General features: G+C 54.9%; 1 protein-coding gene across 1 annotated transcript; it reads right to left on the bottom strand.

Moving 5' to 3' along the window:
• Window positions 1-2984: 2984 nt before the first annotated feature.
• Window positions 2985-14072, bottom strand: ETH_00011125 (uncharacterized protein; the record flags this gene model as incomplete). Its single annotated transcript, XM_013377340.1, has 7 exons — window positions 2985-6503; window positions 6657-7634; window positions 7726-8214; window positions 8305-10914; window positions 11039-12679; window positions 12817-13113; window positions 13377-14072. 7 exons carry the CDS (start codon window positions 14070-14072, stop codon window positions 2985-2987), a joined length of 10230 nt encoding a protein of 3409 aa, XP_013232794.1.
• Between the last annotated feature and the right edge of the window lie 1328 nt (window positions 14073-15400).

Here is a 15400-nt window from a genome sequence, read left to right as displayed (position 1 = left end):
ATTACGTTTTCGCACTTCGCCGCCTGAAAAAGCCAATATTTCTTCTGTGCCTTTCGTCTCGAATGAAAAAGCGCGGGCAGCAAGGAGTGGCAACGAGCCAGGCGGCACAATAAGTGCGAACCGCGAGAGATTCACATCTATCATTGCCAGTTTGAGCAGCATTTCACAGGATGTGAGTGGGACAAGGAGGAAAGGCGACGGGCGTATACGGGCAAAAAGCAACAGCAAGGCGCCTGCAAACCTAGATGAAGAGCAGAGCCAAAGCACTCCAAAAATCGGTGTAAGCAGTGCTATTGCACAGTGGGGCCGGAGCAAGAACCTTCCTCCTTCCTACAATTTCTCCAATGAAGATCGCGCTTGTGCCACCAAGGCAGTGGCCAATGGAGTGTTTGGAGAAAGTGTATTCAAGCGACTGCGCTCGCTGCTGTACTGGGGTTTGTTTTGCGGATATGCCGCGCGAAATATAATTCTGCCCCGGCAGTGGTTGCTCAGTTGTGAAGAAGCATGCCATTTTAAAATGCTGAATTTCAGCAGATTCGAGCACGACAGCCAGAAACAAACCGAGCAAGCAATGAAGTTCGTGAAGGCCCTCCAGGGTATGACCAAAGCGGAAGCTCGATTCTGTATAGCCACCGCAACGGTTGCCGCTTGCAGAATCGAAGAAATGTATCTGCACCATGGAGTTGCAGCCGCCCTCTGTGCTGCCTTGCCCCTCAGCTTTGTGCTTGCTATTTTTTGCATTACTTGCATCGTCGCATGCTATCGAAAGGCAACAAACGCTCCAAAGGTGCAAAGTGCCTGACTCTTTTGCTGTGCCCTCGAAACGTCGCTATGCGCATTTGTGCCTGGTTTTGTTGCTGACTGGGATTGCCTTATATGTTTCCTATCTGTTGCTTCTTCCCAAATGTTTCCAGGTGCTACGAAAGCTCAGCGGCTTCCTATTCGTAGGCATCCACTGGTTGGCAAAGATACAATGCAGTCTGTTGCTGACGACGGTAGCCCGCTGAATGATGATGATATGTGCCTTCAGCTGCAGCATGCGTAACCTTCCTATTCAAATTTCACAGTGTCCGCCCGTATTCTTTTGCTTTTTGAACTTTTCGGGGTGCTCCCTTTACGCCTTATAAGCGTAAACTCCCTAGCCTTTCCCAAATTTGAGACCAGCTGCCATTCTTCAGCGTGATGCCCTTTACACCAACATCTTGCGTGTGGTTGCTAGTTAGACAACAGTTCAGAACCTCTTCCCTTAGCTGTATTGAGTATGTTCGATATGGATTCTGAAGAAGCTGCTTTGCATTGCCTGAAGAAGTACAGAGGGTGCTGTAAAGTGGATCCCCTATGTCCTGCTGCTCGCCTTTGTTCGCTGGAATAGTCTCTCAGTCACAAGAAGGCCAGCTGCAGCTGAAATTGACAAGCACTAGTCCATACAAACTGCAGAAAGCATTTCTGTTGCTTCTGCGCAAAACAGGACCCTTGGGACTTCTATTTTGCATGAAATCGGAGACTTCAGGGGCATTTTATAGCAATGTTTACCTTGTAGGCTTTCCGCACAGCTTTGTGGGCCCTACTGCAGGCCTTTATATTTTTGATATTTTGCTGGCATGCTCATCTCCACCATTCTTTGTCTTCAGATTTTGCTTCGGAAAAAAACGTCATCTACACCATCCTTCTCCGATCCTCTGCCCCTTCCCTTGTCGCTGGAGAGCCCGCGACCCGCGCTAATCTACTTGCTGTCGTGTTCTCGTGTTCTCCTTGCTGGATGCGTCCCTGCGCTTCCTGCGCGCATTGAGCTACTGCTAGACAGTGAGAAAGCTTTGGAGCACAGGTGGGAGGCATGCGAACTTATATGAATGTGCATTTGGAGGACATACGTGGGCAATTTTAGAGTGTTTGCACGGTGAGCAGTGCGAGCAGGCAGACAGCTTTCCCCATTCTTCAACGACATCTTATTTATCTTAAATATTTGACCGTATCATCATTTTTCAGGCGCAGAGAGCACTCCACGTGGTGCGTGTGAAGCATAAATTGTCACTAGCGGCTCCTGATGCAGTCCGCAATGTGATGGGTAAATCTCACAATCATTTGTCTAACATCTGACTTTACTCGAGCTGAAGGGGAAAAAATATATACAGACGGACAGACGGGCATGCGCAAAACTGTTCATCGCACTTGAAGCTTGAAATATGCCAAGTAGTATTGCAGGTACTGCGAGGTGTTCAAAAGTTTTGTTTACGCAGGCCGCTGCATAGAGCATTGCATTCAACACGCAAGCACACACCTGTAGGCACGCATGCGTATACAATGCTTTGCATGCGCTTATGCACAACTGCTTGTGTCAGCGCCTATGTAAACTGTCCGTTTGTCTGTATCTACCAGATAGGACTCGCTTTGGCCCTGCATAAATGTGTAGATATTCACATGTGCGACAAATCACTATGCATTGGCTTATACCTACGAAAAAATACATAATTGTGCAGGGATACACACCCCTTCTGCACTAAATACTGCTGTGTCTACGTTCGCTGCTGCACAAGCTAGCAAATATACCCACTCACAAACGGCTTAGAGCAATGCATAGAAACTGCAACTCTTCGTCTTTCGTGGATGACCTCACTGCCTAGGCGTCACAAAACTTTACGGCAGCAGCTAAGTCGTGGTTCTGACTGTGTTTCCTCATGGCTAGCTGTTAGCCAAAGCGATTCAAAATGCAAAATTGCTACCGTATAGTTTCAGCCAACGCAAAACTTGACAGTAAAAATTTTCCCAATAAATAAAACAGACTGCACAGTAATCTTATTCATTAAAAGTGCGCACATTCTCTCCATTGCAAAAGTGGAAAATCAATAACAAAGCCTAATGCCTTAATTATATAGGGAGTCAAATACAGGTACACACAGAGATGCACGTACATGAACTGCATGCACTTTATGAAGACAGTCGTTGAAACCATTGCTGTCTCTAGGCCATTGATGCCCTCATCAACCCTAGTGTTCCGTGACGCCTGGTCTTGATTGGCCTCCTGCTGACGAGTAGCCGGAGAGAGTGACGGTGGATAAGCCTGAGAGAGAGAAATCAGAACCATCCTCTGCCTCTTCGCCTGCTGTAGGAGATGAGGGGTTTCTATCACCCAGAAAAATTCGGCCGCCGCTCCCTGTGGAGGTCATCATCCTAGGTGACGCAGGGGCATCTCTTGTGGATATTATTCCTGAAGTTGGTGCATGGACTGCTCCTGGTGCTGCTCCTAGGCGCCTTCTTTCTGGCAGCTGCTGCAGTTGCTCGTTTTCTTGGTCGTTGCTGCTGCTGCGGTGCCTGATGCTCACGCCAAAGACTCCGGGAAAGCAAGGCGTCTCCCGCTGCGTAGAGTCTGACGCTTCAGCAGAAGCCGGTGCATTCAAGTGAAATTCGCCTTTCTGCAGCTGCTGTTGAGGCTCGATGTGTCTTCTTATCCGGCTCACCGGCGTCTGCTGTGGCATCATAGAAACCGCCCTTGTAGGGGCCCTTTCTGCTGGCTTTCCTACCGCTGCTGCTTCGGCCGGTGTCGCTGCCGTTGCTGCTGTTGTTGCTGTCGTTACACTAGCTGGAGCGTCAGCAGATCCCGGCAAAGGCATGCGCTGGACTATCTGTGGGCTCAAATGGAGAGAAGAAAGTGAAGATGATCCGGCAGACGAATCAGACTGCACGAGCTGCTGCTGTGGCTTCATCCCGGAAGGGTGTAGGTTCGTGCTGCTGATGCTTCCACTTTTGCTCAATTTCTCAGCGCTGCTGCCACTCTCGACGCCGCTGCGGGAAGTTGAAATCTGACTCTCAGTGGCTGACTGGCGGCTGCCGTCGTCCTGTGCAAGGAGAGAAGCAGCAGGAATTGTTCTCTCGAACGCAAACGTCCCCCTTTTGCTGTCATGCCTTTCTGGCTGCAGAGGCTTCACCCTAGCACGGCGTTCTGGTATCCGCACCGCTGATGCTGCAGAAGCCTCACTTTCCGTATCACCTGCTGTGGAAGAGGACAGTTCTTTGCCAGACAGTGACAGCTGCTGCTCAGTGAGAGCCGCGGCTGCTGCTTGTTCCTCCTCTGCCAGATCAAGTGATGCATCTACTTTCACTGTTGATGCTTCTGCGCCTCCTGCTTCGCCCTCCGCTAAAGACAAAGCCCCCTTCTGCGCGCGGCGAGCGGCAGCCGCGCAACGCAGCACGAGTCGGTGTAAATCGGAAACAAAGACTTCTAAAAAGGAAATATCTCGCTGCTGCAGCGAGCACAAAGGCACGCCGCTGACCGACAGCCGCAATGGGCTTGTTTCGTTTTCCTGCTGTTGTTCTTGCTGCCGCTGCTGTAGCTCCTGCAGCTGATGGGGAGCATCTGGATGATCTCGCAACGTCAATGCATCCAGCAACTGCTGCACTGTAGGAGCTGCAGGAAACATTGGATGGCTCAATTCGGACTCTACATCTTCGGCCTGGTTAGCAGCTTGAGTGTGTGAGTGACAAGAAGCAGAGAGGCCTCTGCTGCTGCTTAGGAAGCCGCTAGTGCTAGTGCTCACGTCGTTGTTATTGCTGCTGCAGCTACTGGTGCTGCACTCGTTCCTGCTGCTACTGCTGCTGCCGCTGCTGCTCAAGTCCCCACGGCAGTGGATACTGAAGAAGCGAGCATACCCTCGAACCGTCATCAGGACGAATTCGCTGAGCTGCGCCACGCGGCTATCTGCTTCTTGCTGTTGTTGCTGCTGCTCTTGCTGCTGGAGCTGAAGCATATGCTGTTCCTTCCGAAGATGAGCGTACACTGTCTGCAGGAGGTTGCGCTGCGTTGCAAGGCTCTGCAGCAGGACTGCATGCTGCTCTTCCTGCAGCTGCTGAGCATCGTCGGCATGCTGTTGCTCCACTTGATCAGCAGTTGCCCCAGTCGCCTCAAGCTGCTGCTGCAGCACTAGTAGCTGTTGCCGTTCCGCCTCAGTGTTCCCCTCGCCATCAAGACGAAGTTCTTGCTCGTGCTGCTGCACAAAATGCTGCTGCTGCTGCTCTCGCTGCTGCGTGTTCGATGATCTCTCCAGCAGGAGCAGCTTCTGCTCCTCCAGATGTTGTTGCAGCTCTTCCTGCTCATGCGCCTTCCGTTCTAGAGCAGCCTGCTGCTGCGACAGCAAATGCCGCTGCTCTTCTAGTGGTTCCTGAAGCAGTTTCAATTCTGCCCGCTGTTCTTCAAGCTGCTGCTGCTGAACTGACATCTGCGCCTCTCGCTGCTGAAGTTCCGCTGCTTGCTGTGCTATGGAGTACTGCAACAGCTTTTGCATTTCTACCAACGCAGCTAATTCCTCATTGTACGCCTTTTGGCGTTCGACCTCCTCAGACTGCGGTTGCTGTTGCTGCAATATCTGCTCTTGCTGGCGCAGCTGCCGCAGCTGTTGTCGATGTTCTTCCTGCTGCTGCTGTAGTTGTAACCTCACTGCTGAAAGTTCTTCCGTCTGTTGCAGAAACTCTCTTGACTTTTGCTCCAGCTCCGCTTGGAGCTCAGTGAGCTGCTGCTTCAAAGTCTCCAGCTGTTCTCTGTGTTGTTGCTGCTGCTGCTGCCAATGCTGCGCAGAGAGGCTATCTGCGACAGGGCACGAGCCGTAAGTAAGGTCAGGCTCCGTAAACGTGCGATGGCGCGACAGGAATTGACTCTCAACGTTGCTGTAGTTCTCATCAGCGCAGCCGTCACAGGTGCCGCTGTTACTGCCGCTTGCTGTATGCGGCGCCTCTTCATCTTTCATGTTTCTTGCAAGGCATTTTAACGCTAAGAGCTGCTCCTGCAGCTGTCGAATCTGCTGCAGCGTCTGTGAGATAGGAGAACCAACGGCAACAGAAGGACTACCCTTTTGCTGCTGCACCTGCTGGTGGTGTTTCAGCTGGCTGTCCAGCAATGCGCAGCAGACTAGAGTTCTCTCCGCATGCGAATATAGAGCGTTCAGTTGCTGTTGCAGCTGCTTCTGATGCTCAGCTGTAGCCTCGTATTGCCGCTCCTGTTGCCTTTGCAGCTGCGTCTGCTGCTCATTCTGCTTCTCTGTTGCGTCTAGCCGTTGCTGCACTATCGCAAGCTCACGCTGCAGCTCCAGCGCTGTGGAGACCTGCTGCTGCAACTCTTCTTCCAGCTGCAGTTTCAGCTTCTGTGTCTGTTCCTCGCGCTGCTGCTGCTGTTCTAGCTGCTGCTCGAACTGTTTCCGTAGTGCTTCTCGTTCTTTCTCCTGTTGCTTTTGCTGCTGGTGCAGTTCTTCATCGTGCTGCTGCTGCAGAAGGCACAATTCATTGGCATGGTGTTGCTGCTGTTCCTGCTGCAGCTCATCGCAGTCACGCTTTGTTTGGGAGATCGCCTGGGCTGTCTGTTGCTGCTGTTGCTCTAGTTGCTGTCGCAGAAGCTGCAGCTCCTGTTGCTGCTCCAGTCCTCGGCGTTGTTCTGCTTGCTGCTGCTGCTTAGCGTCCAGCAGTTTCCCCTCCAGGTCTCCTTTAGCCTCCTGTAGCTTCATTACCTGCCCAAAGAGCTCCTGAAGGCCACAAACAGCAGCAGTAGGCGCAGGAGCCAGTGCAGAAGCAGAAGCCGAGACAGCAAGACTAGCAGGTTATTCGAGGCAGGAAGATTGCACTGAAGGCAAGCGTCTGCACAGCAGCAGCTGCAAAGGGAAAAAATGAACCAGCACCTGTATGCGTTGCTGCTGGGAATCAATTTCGCGCTGGAGCTCCAGCACTGCTTGCGAAGTAGCGCTGTCTTGACTGTCTTGCTGCTGCTGCACCTGCCGTCGCTGTTGCTCCAACTCCCTTCTAAGGTGCAAAGTTGCCTCCTCTTCAGCTGCAAGATTTTGCTGCTGCATCTGCAGTTCCCTGAGCTGCTGCTGCAGTTGCTGCTGCTGTTGTTGTAGCTCCTGGTGCTGCAGCTCCTCCCTCTCAGCAAGTTCTCTCTCATACTCGGACAGGCGCTGCTGCTGTCGCGCGAAGTGGTCCTCTTGCTGCTTTGCTAGCTGTTCCTGCAGCAGCTGCTGCTGCTGCTGAATCTGTCGCTCCCGCACAAGGCGATCTGCTTCTCTTTGCTGCTGCTGGGACTGCGCAGCTACGCGACGTTCTTCATTGTTTAGTCGGTGCTGAAGTTCGTTCGCTGCTTGCTGATGCTCCTGCAGTTCTTGCTGCTGCCGCTGTAGTTCCTCCTGCCGCTGCTGCAGACGGCTCTCCTGCTCCTGCAGGTCTTGCTGCAGGTGCTGCAGCTTCCCTCGCTCTTGGTCCAACTCGTGGCTCTGCAGTTTCATGGCCTCGCGCTGCTGCTGGACTTTTGACTCCAGGTGCGATAACAAGCGCTGCTCTTCTTGTAGCTCTCGCCTCTGTAGCTGCAGCTCCCGCTGCTGCTGCTGTAGTTCGTGCTGCTGCAGCTGCAACGTTTGCTGCTCTTCCTGCAGCTTTTCGTTCAGGGTATCAAACTCTCGCTGCTGCTGTTGCAGAGAGAGTCTCTCTTCATCAATCCTTTGGAAGTCTTGCTGAAGTTGCTTTTGCTGCTGCTGTTGCTGCTGAAGGAGCTGCTGCTGCTCGTCACGCAACCGGCGTTCTTCCTGGCGGAGTTGAAGCTCTGCTCTCTCGAGCTGCTGCTGCTGTTGTTGCTGCTGCTGCTTCTTGCTACAATCGCGCTCGGACTGCAGCGACACAAAAGCACAGGCCGTCCCAATGGCCGTTACAACTAGAATACATTTCTACGTCATAACAGCAGCAGCATGCAAGACCTACTAAGAGCTCTCGCAAGCGGGTCGAGAGGCGGGAGATGGTGTCTTCTGCGTCTCTTTGCTGGTCCCGTAACTCAGCATAGAGCCTTTGCTGCTGCTGCTCTTGCTGCTGCTTTTCCATGCGCAGCTCCTGCAGCTCCTGTTCTTGACGACGTATCTGCAACTCTCGCTCCTGTACTGCCTGCTGAAGGTCTCGGTGCTGCTGCTGGAGCGATTGCTCCCGCTGCTGCAACTGCTGCTTGTCGGCCTGTAGCAGCAGCAGGGCAACGTCAACGTAGCGCGTCTTAGACTGTTGCTGATTCTGCTGCTGCAAACGTTCCAGCTGCTGGTGCAGTTGCTCCTGCAGCGCCTTTTGTTGCTGCGCCTGAAGGTGCTGCTGTTGCTCCTCAAGTCGCTGTTGCTGCTGAGCCTGCAGCATTTGCTGCTGGTCCTGCAGCTGCAGGTGCATGGCTCGCCTCTGGTGCACAGAGAAGAGGTAGAGACACTGATATACCTGCAGAAGGCACAACATTACAACAGCATACAAGATAAAAACAGCAGTAGCAGCAGTAGCACCAGCGACAATGCTCTTCCGCGAACGCACTTGCTGTAGTATCCACGCAATAAGGCGACGATCGGGAAGCGCAACCGAAGGGAAAAGAGGCAGCTGGTACTGCGAGCTGTTGGCGAGAAGCAACAGCTGGTGCAGTTTCTGCATTTGCTGCTGTTGATCACTAGGTGACAAACCCTCCAAAAAATCTTTGAAAAGATGGCGTAGGTGCTGCAGCAACTCCTTGCATGCAGATGCTGCAGCAAGACCGCCCCGCGCTATTGCGAGCGCCCGAGCCTTTGCCCGCTGCGCCGTTGCCACCAGCTGCTGCTGTTGCTGCAGATGCTGCTGCAGCCGCTGCAGCTGGCACTTTGCATCGCTAAGTTTCTTCTCTTGCTCCTGCAATTTCTGCTCCGTCTCCTGCTGCCTTCTCTGGGCCAGCAGCAGCTGCGCCTGCATGTCCGCGCTGCGCCACTGCTGGGCTTCTGGCAAGCCTTGCACTGCTGCTGCTGCATCAGCCGGTGTTGCAAAGTCCCCTGCTGCAGGAAAGCGCACATAAGTAACACGCGCATGCAATGGGCAGCAGCAAGGCTGCAGCCAGCGAGGCAGCAGCAGCCGCTGCTCCTTGCTAAGCAAGGACTCGTCCCACAGCAAACCGCCACAAAGGTCTGCAGATGCCGCATCTCCAAGCTTCTTAATAGCGGCAGCAGCGGGTGCTGCTGGTGGATCTTTAGCCGCTACTGTCTCTGCAGCAGCTGCGCGGGCAGCATGCAGACAGGCGAAAAATCCGCCACAAGAAGAGCACAAGAGGCGAAAACTACCTGCTGCAGCAGTTGCAGCCAGCACAGCAACAAAAGCGAGCGCTGCTTCCTGCTGCAGCAGCAGCAGCTGCTGCTGCTTGTCGGCGAGCGCTTGCGGGGCGCCGTCTGCTTGCTTCGCTTCATCGTAGACGTACTTTGCTGCTCTGTTCCTGCGTCTCTGCTGCAGCTGCTGTTGGGCAGCACGCGGCGTGAATGCCACACCAATTGCGTTTGCTGCGTCGTGATGCTGCTGCTGCTGCTGGCGGTGAGGTCGAGGCGGGGGCACTGCAGGGTCTGCTATGCCATCCACCTCCTTCAACAGATCTACAAATTCCTCCACTGGGTGTACGGCAGGTTCATGCCTGAGTTGCTGCTGCTGAGTTGGAGTGTACCGTCGCCGCCGTTCCTCCTGTTGCTGCTGCTGCTGCTGCAGCCTGCGCAGGTGGCGGCTTGGCGTTGTACTCATACCCCACGAAGAGTCCGTGTCGCCTTGCTGCTCCCTTAGCAGTTGCTTATGTCTTTGACTCAGTTGGCCCACAGGGCCACTGCGGTACAGCCTGCTGGCGCCGCCGCTGGTGCTGTCGCTGCTGCCGCTGCTACTGTCGCTGCTGCTACTCTGAAGCAGCCGGTGGTCATGGCTGCGTCGGCGGCCCCTTCTGTGCGTATGCCTGCCGTGGGCAGAAACAGCAGCAGCAGCAGTGTCAACTGCATGCAGCATGGATCGATCCAACTTTCTCCGCCTCCTGCAGCAGCGGCAGGAGCACGTGTCCGCTGCTGCAGCAGCAGCGGCTGCTGCAGCAGCGGCTGCTGCTGTCGCTGAGGGGGACCGTCTTTTTCGAGCAGTGGCAGCACCTGCCTGCACCCAAGACACGCGGCCCCGGGATCTCATTCTGCGCTTGCTCCTGCTGCTGTTGCTGCTCCTGTCGCTAGTGCTGCTCCTAGGGCTCCTCAAATGTGGGCCGCCGAATTGCTTGGCTGGGCCCTCACTCGTCGTTTCTTCAGCTATTGCTGCCAGCTCTGGTCCGTCCTTCTGTGCATTCTGTTGCTTCTGCTGCGACTGTGTTTCCCGCGGTTGCTGCTGTTGCTGAGGTTGCTCCTGCTGTGGCTGCTGCTGGTCCATGAGGTCTGATGGCTCTACCTGGGTCTGCGCATCAAGCTTTTCAACGCCTTCAAATGCAGCAGCAGCAGCAGTTTCTGATACAGCAAGCTTCTCCCTGTTACACTGTATTTTCACGTTGCGCTGCTGCAGCAAATGCGTCTGTGTTTCTGCATCGCAGGTTGACACCCTCGCAAGCTCCTCTCCTGCTAATGCTGTGACAGCAACGGCAGCAGCAGATGCTGTTGCTGGCAGCACTTCCTCCTCATTCAAGATTGTTGCCTCCAGCTTTTCCCCTTCTTGCTGCTGCTTCTGCTGCTGCAACGCAAGTTGCTGCTGCACCAAGGGTTCAAGTAAGGACAGGTCTGTCTGGACTTCCGAGCCAACAAGACCTGCCACGAAATGTTCTGGCTGTGTTTGAGTTCCCTGCTGCAGCAGCAAAGTCTCCTCCTGCTGTTGCCGCTTCGTCTGCACAGCCACAGATATCATCTCCCCTGCATTTGCTGCCGCTGCAGCTTCCAGTGCTTGGCTTCTCTGTGCATCTAGAAGCTTCTCATAGTGCTCCTTTTGCTGCTGCAGTGCCGCCTCAGTTGCTCTCAGCAGATCTTGGTGCTGCTGCAGCGCCTCCTCCCGCTTGCGCTTCTGCTGTTTCTGCTCCGTATCCCGCTGCTGCTGCAGCTGCTGGTATGCTTCCTCAGTCCCTCGCAGCTGCTGCTGTGTTGCACTCAAAGCCCGCTGTAGTGCCTCTGCGCGGTCATTTTCTGCCTCCTGCAGCAGCAAACGCGACAGCAAAACTTAATTACGCGCAGTGAATACAGGGGCTGCAAACGCTTGATGGCGCAGCGCCAATATCAGTTGCTGCTGCAGCTGTATGAGGGATGCAGTCTCTCACCTTGGCGGCAGCGAGCTCTTGGTGCTGTTGCTGCCACTCCTGCTGCTTTCCTTGCCACTTTTGCTGCAGCTGCTGTAGCTCGCAATGTTGTTCCTGCAGCTTGTGCTGCATCTCCTCAACCTTTTCCTGGAGTCGCTGCCTCTCGTCTGGCATTTCCATCCCTTCTAAAAGCGAGTCATCCTCTGTCTGGATGCCAACCGTGGCCACTTCGCGTTGCCGATGTTGCTGCTGCTGCTGCACTTCTTGCTGCGTCTCTAAGTCAACAGTACTTAGTGCAGCAGATAAGCGTCGCCTTCGCTGCACTTGCTCGTGCCAGAGCAGCAGCGCCTGACGTTGCTGCTCCCCAGCGCTGCTGCGGCCAACAGCAGCACCTGAACTGTGGCCACTTCTGCTGCTGCCGCTGGTGCAGTTGCGGCTGCCGGCGCTCTTGCTGCGGCGAGGAGGAATTTCCTTCAACTCCCGACCCGGCGAGGCTGAGCGGGCTCTCTTGCGCTCTGGCCCGTGCGCCTTTTGCTGCTGCGCTGTTCGTTTCTGCTGCTGCTGGTGCTGCTGCAGCTGCTCCAGACACGTTGACAAGCTCATTGTGAGGTCTGCACTCAGTGGCTGTTGCTGCAGTGAGAGCAGCAGCTCACTAATATTCTCTCGCAACTCCGCATCCTCCGTTGTTCCTAAGGACTGCAACAAAGAGTTGCTGCTGCTGCTGGCGCTGCTGCTGCCATTTGCACTGCTGTGCCGCAGCCGCTGCTGCACGAGGTGCAGCAAACGGCGAATCCACTGTGACAGCTGAGCGTTCACAGAGACAAGGGAAGCCACCTGCTGCTGCAATGTTTCTATATTTGCTGCGGACGGGTCTTCTGTGGTCTCTTCCTGTTCTTGCTGCTCTTGCTCCTGCTTTCGCTGCTCTTGCTGATGCCTCTGCTGCTGCGGCTGTGACGCATCCAGCAGATGCTGCTGCTCATCGCAGCGCTGCTGCAGCACGCGAATAGCCGTAACAAATCGATCTCTCTCCTCCAGCAGCTCCCACTGCCGCTGCTGTTGCTGAGCCAGCTGCTGCTCGAGAAAATCTTGCTGCTGCCGCTGCGCATCATGCTGTTGCTGCTCTTGTTCCTGAAACGTCCGGACCTGGCTCTCCGCCTGCTGCAGAGCGGCTTGGGTCTGCTGCAGCTCGCGGCGGTGCTGCTCTGTCTCCCGCTGCAGCTGCTGCAGCTGCTCCTCGTACTTGTTCGCCGCCAGCTGCCTTTCCAGCTGCAGCAGAGCAGCAATGCCATCTGACTCTCCTTCTCCCCCAGCAGCAGCAGCTACTGCCGCGGGCCCCACAGCAGCTGCGACCGCAGCGTTGCGTCGATACTCCGCAGCTTCTTCCTGTAGTTCCTCGTTTTGCTGCTGCAGCAGGTCAGTTTGCTGTTGCTGCTTCTCCAATTGCTGCTGCACCTCGCGAAGAATTTGCTGCTGCTGCGCCAGCTGCTGCAAAAGCTCTACGTTGCTCTGTTGCTGTTGTTGCAGAGACCGTTGCAGGGTGTCTCGCGAATCCGTGGTAGCCGCGTGCTGCTGCTGCAGCTCCATGAGCTGCTGCTGCAGCGCTGTGGCCTGGATTTGCAGTTGCTTCACCTGTGCCACTTTTCCTGCTGCTTCAGCTTCGGCCTACAGCAGCAACACACAGTACTGACACTGCAGCAAATGCAACAAAGCAGGGCTCGCTTTTCCAGTGTTTATCTTTGTCGTTGCTGTCCTTGATTTTGGTAGCAGCAGCAACAGCACTGCAGCAAGAAGCAGCGCACCTTTGCCGCTCGCGCAAATGCCTGCTGCAGTTGCTGCTGAAGTGCTGCTGCTGCTGCTCTGCTCTGGGCCCTGATACTGTCGAGTGCCACAGCAAGGCCCCGCATCTGCTGCTCCTTCTGCAGCAGCTGCTGTTGCAGCACGTGTGTCTGCGTCTGCTGCACATCAACGCCGACCCCAAGGTGGGGAAGCAAAAACTGCTGCTGCTGCTGCTGCTGCTCTTGCTGCTGCTGAAGCAGCAGCAGATTCCTGCGGGTCTCCGCTAGCTCTCCTTCCACCTGCTGCCGCTGTGTCCTCTCCTGAAAGCAAAGAGCGGCAAAGGCAGCTTCAAAGCTTTGTATCTGTACATCCAAACTTCTAATTGTTCTTTTTAATGCTGTTTCTGTCCTCCAGCCTCGCTGCAGCCACTGGCCCCTCTAGCCGCCTCTGTGTCTGTTTCTTATTTTATAGTTTGTGTCTCTGGCAGCATCTCTGCTGTTGTCCCTGCATTTCCGTGTTTGCTGCTGCTCTAAGTTCTGCCTCCTGCTGCAGCAGCTGTCTACAGTGCTGTGCCGTTGCCTACGGTGGCCAGTGCAGCATCTTTGGCTGCAAGAGCGACATGAAAGAGCGCCGTCTGCTGCCCCTGTGCAGCTGAGTCATCCCCTGTAACAGCAGCAGCTGCTGCAGCTTCTGCAGCTGCTGCAGTTGCTGCTGCTTTCGCAGCTGCGTCTTCTCCGCCATTCGCTAAGCCTCTCCCTGTAGTTGCAGCCTCCCCACGCCCCAGTTGGGCTGGCTGAACCAACATAAGGTCCAGCTTATGCTGCTGCTGCTGCTGCTGCTGCTTGTTCTGCTCCTGAGGCAGCAGGTTCTGCTGCCATGGGTTCCACTGCTGCTGCTGCTGCTGCTGCTGCTGCTCCACGTGCTCGACAGTGAGCGGCAGTGGGTTGAGAAGCCCACGAGGGGCAGCAGCCTCCTCGCCTCTCTCCCCCTTTGCAGCAGCAGCAGCAGAAGTTGTAATAGGAGCAGCGAAACCTCCGCTGCTGCGGCGCTCCGTGCGGGGAGTGCTGCTGGGCGTAGAGCCTCCGCAATCTACAGGTAAGGGCCTCTCCAGCTGCTGCACAGCAGCAGCAAGCTGCTGCTCCTCCTCATCGCTGCTGCCAAGGTAGCTGGCAGCAATGAAACTTTTCCTTCCTCCTGCCGCTCCCGTTGCAGTTGCTGCTGCTGCTGCTGCTGCAGTGCGAGAAGAGGAACCTCGCGGGGGGAGCCATGGGGGCTCCATCTCCGCTACTGCACTGAATTTCGGGGCTTCAAGTCAAAGCAATACGCCAGAAGACGCAGCAACAGCATCTGTGCAGCCGTCAAGGCAGCTGTGCCCTGCTGCTGCTGCTGTTACCTGTCTGCTGCTCTCACGGAGGGGCAGCATGTTCGCCAATGAGCCGCTTCTTGCTCTCGCTGCTGAAGCTGCATTAGCAACAAATAAACGGCGGCATCAGTAGGCCTCAAGATCTATTAAGGCTTCTGTGAGGAGCTACGCACCCCTCGGAATGACTGTCTGGGCCACGGGCTGGTCGGGGGCCCCCACCCTTACAGAAGGGAAGGCCTCCAGAAAAACAGCTAAAGTTGAATTAAATTAAAATAAATACCGTCAAAATTATGTTGAATTACACAGTAAAGTGTTGTGTGGCATACACAGAGACAAGCACCCGGGAGACCTAGGCAGGAGGGGGCCATCGCATTTCGACGCAGCGGCACTGAATTCAATGCGAAGGCCACCAGAGTGTGTAACACGAGTGTTGCTACAAAAGTGAAAGTAAAGTTTAAAGTGTATAAATCGTCCAGCGAAACAGAGGAAGCCCAAACACACAATACAGCTTTAACGAGCAACAGAGATATTGGGGGCCCCTATAACACCAAGCTTGAACGCAAACAAAACAGCAACCCCGCGGCAGCACCGCGGCAGTCAACACAGCCAAACCGCAAACGGGAGACAGGCAAATACGAGCAGAATAAACGAGGGCTGGAAACTGCAAATATCCGCAGACTCTGCTGCGGCGTACCGCAGGCTGCTCCAAACACCTCGGACAGTTCACGCGTCTGCTAGGGTTGGCGCTGCTGTTCTGCTGCTAGCAGGCGCCAGCCATTCGGCTGCAGCTAGCTGCGGCTAGCTACGGCTAGCCGCAGGTAGCTGCAGCTCGAAATGTGCCCAAAGGAGCTCAAAGGCTAGGTTTCGTAATCTCCTAACTCAGGAGAATGTAAGAAGTCGACAAGCAGGTGCTAAGGTCCAGCTAGACGAATTCTACTGCCCATTGGAGCAGCAATATTCTAAAACTGGGGGCCCCCGGGGGCCCCCGGGGATGCTGCTGGCACCGACAGACTTCACGGGCTATGGGCTGTTCCTTTATTTTTCTTTTTCGACACCCCACGGCAACTCTCAGAAGCTGAAGCTGCTTCTGCAGCCTTTGCTTCCGCAGCAATAGCAAAATGCTTTTTCAAACAAATAAAGAAACAAATTTTAATGGAAAGTAGCTGCGCATGCATCCGCAGATAGCATTAAATAGGCAGAAGGCCGCGCCCGGGATCCTTTCGCTGCAGAGAGCGTCCAGCCGA

This window comes from Eimeria tenella, genomic scaffold (genome assembly GCF_000499545.2).
Source record: "Eimeria tenella Houghton genomic scaffold, Eth_scaff5, whole genome shotgun sequence".
Lineage (NCBI taxonomy): Eukaryota > Apicomplexa > Conoidasida > Eucoccidiorida > Eimeriidae > Eimeria > Eimeria tenella.
The sequence above is the reverse complement of the archived record's forward strand: the minus strand, read 5'-3'. Positions and strand labels throughout refer to the sequence as shown.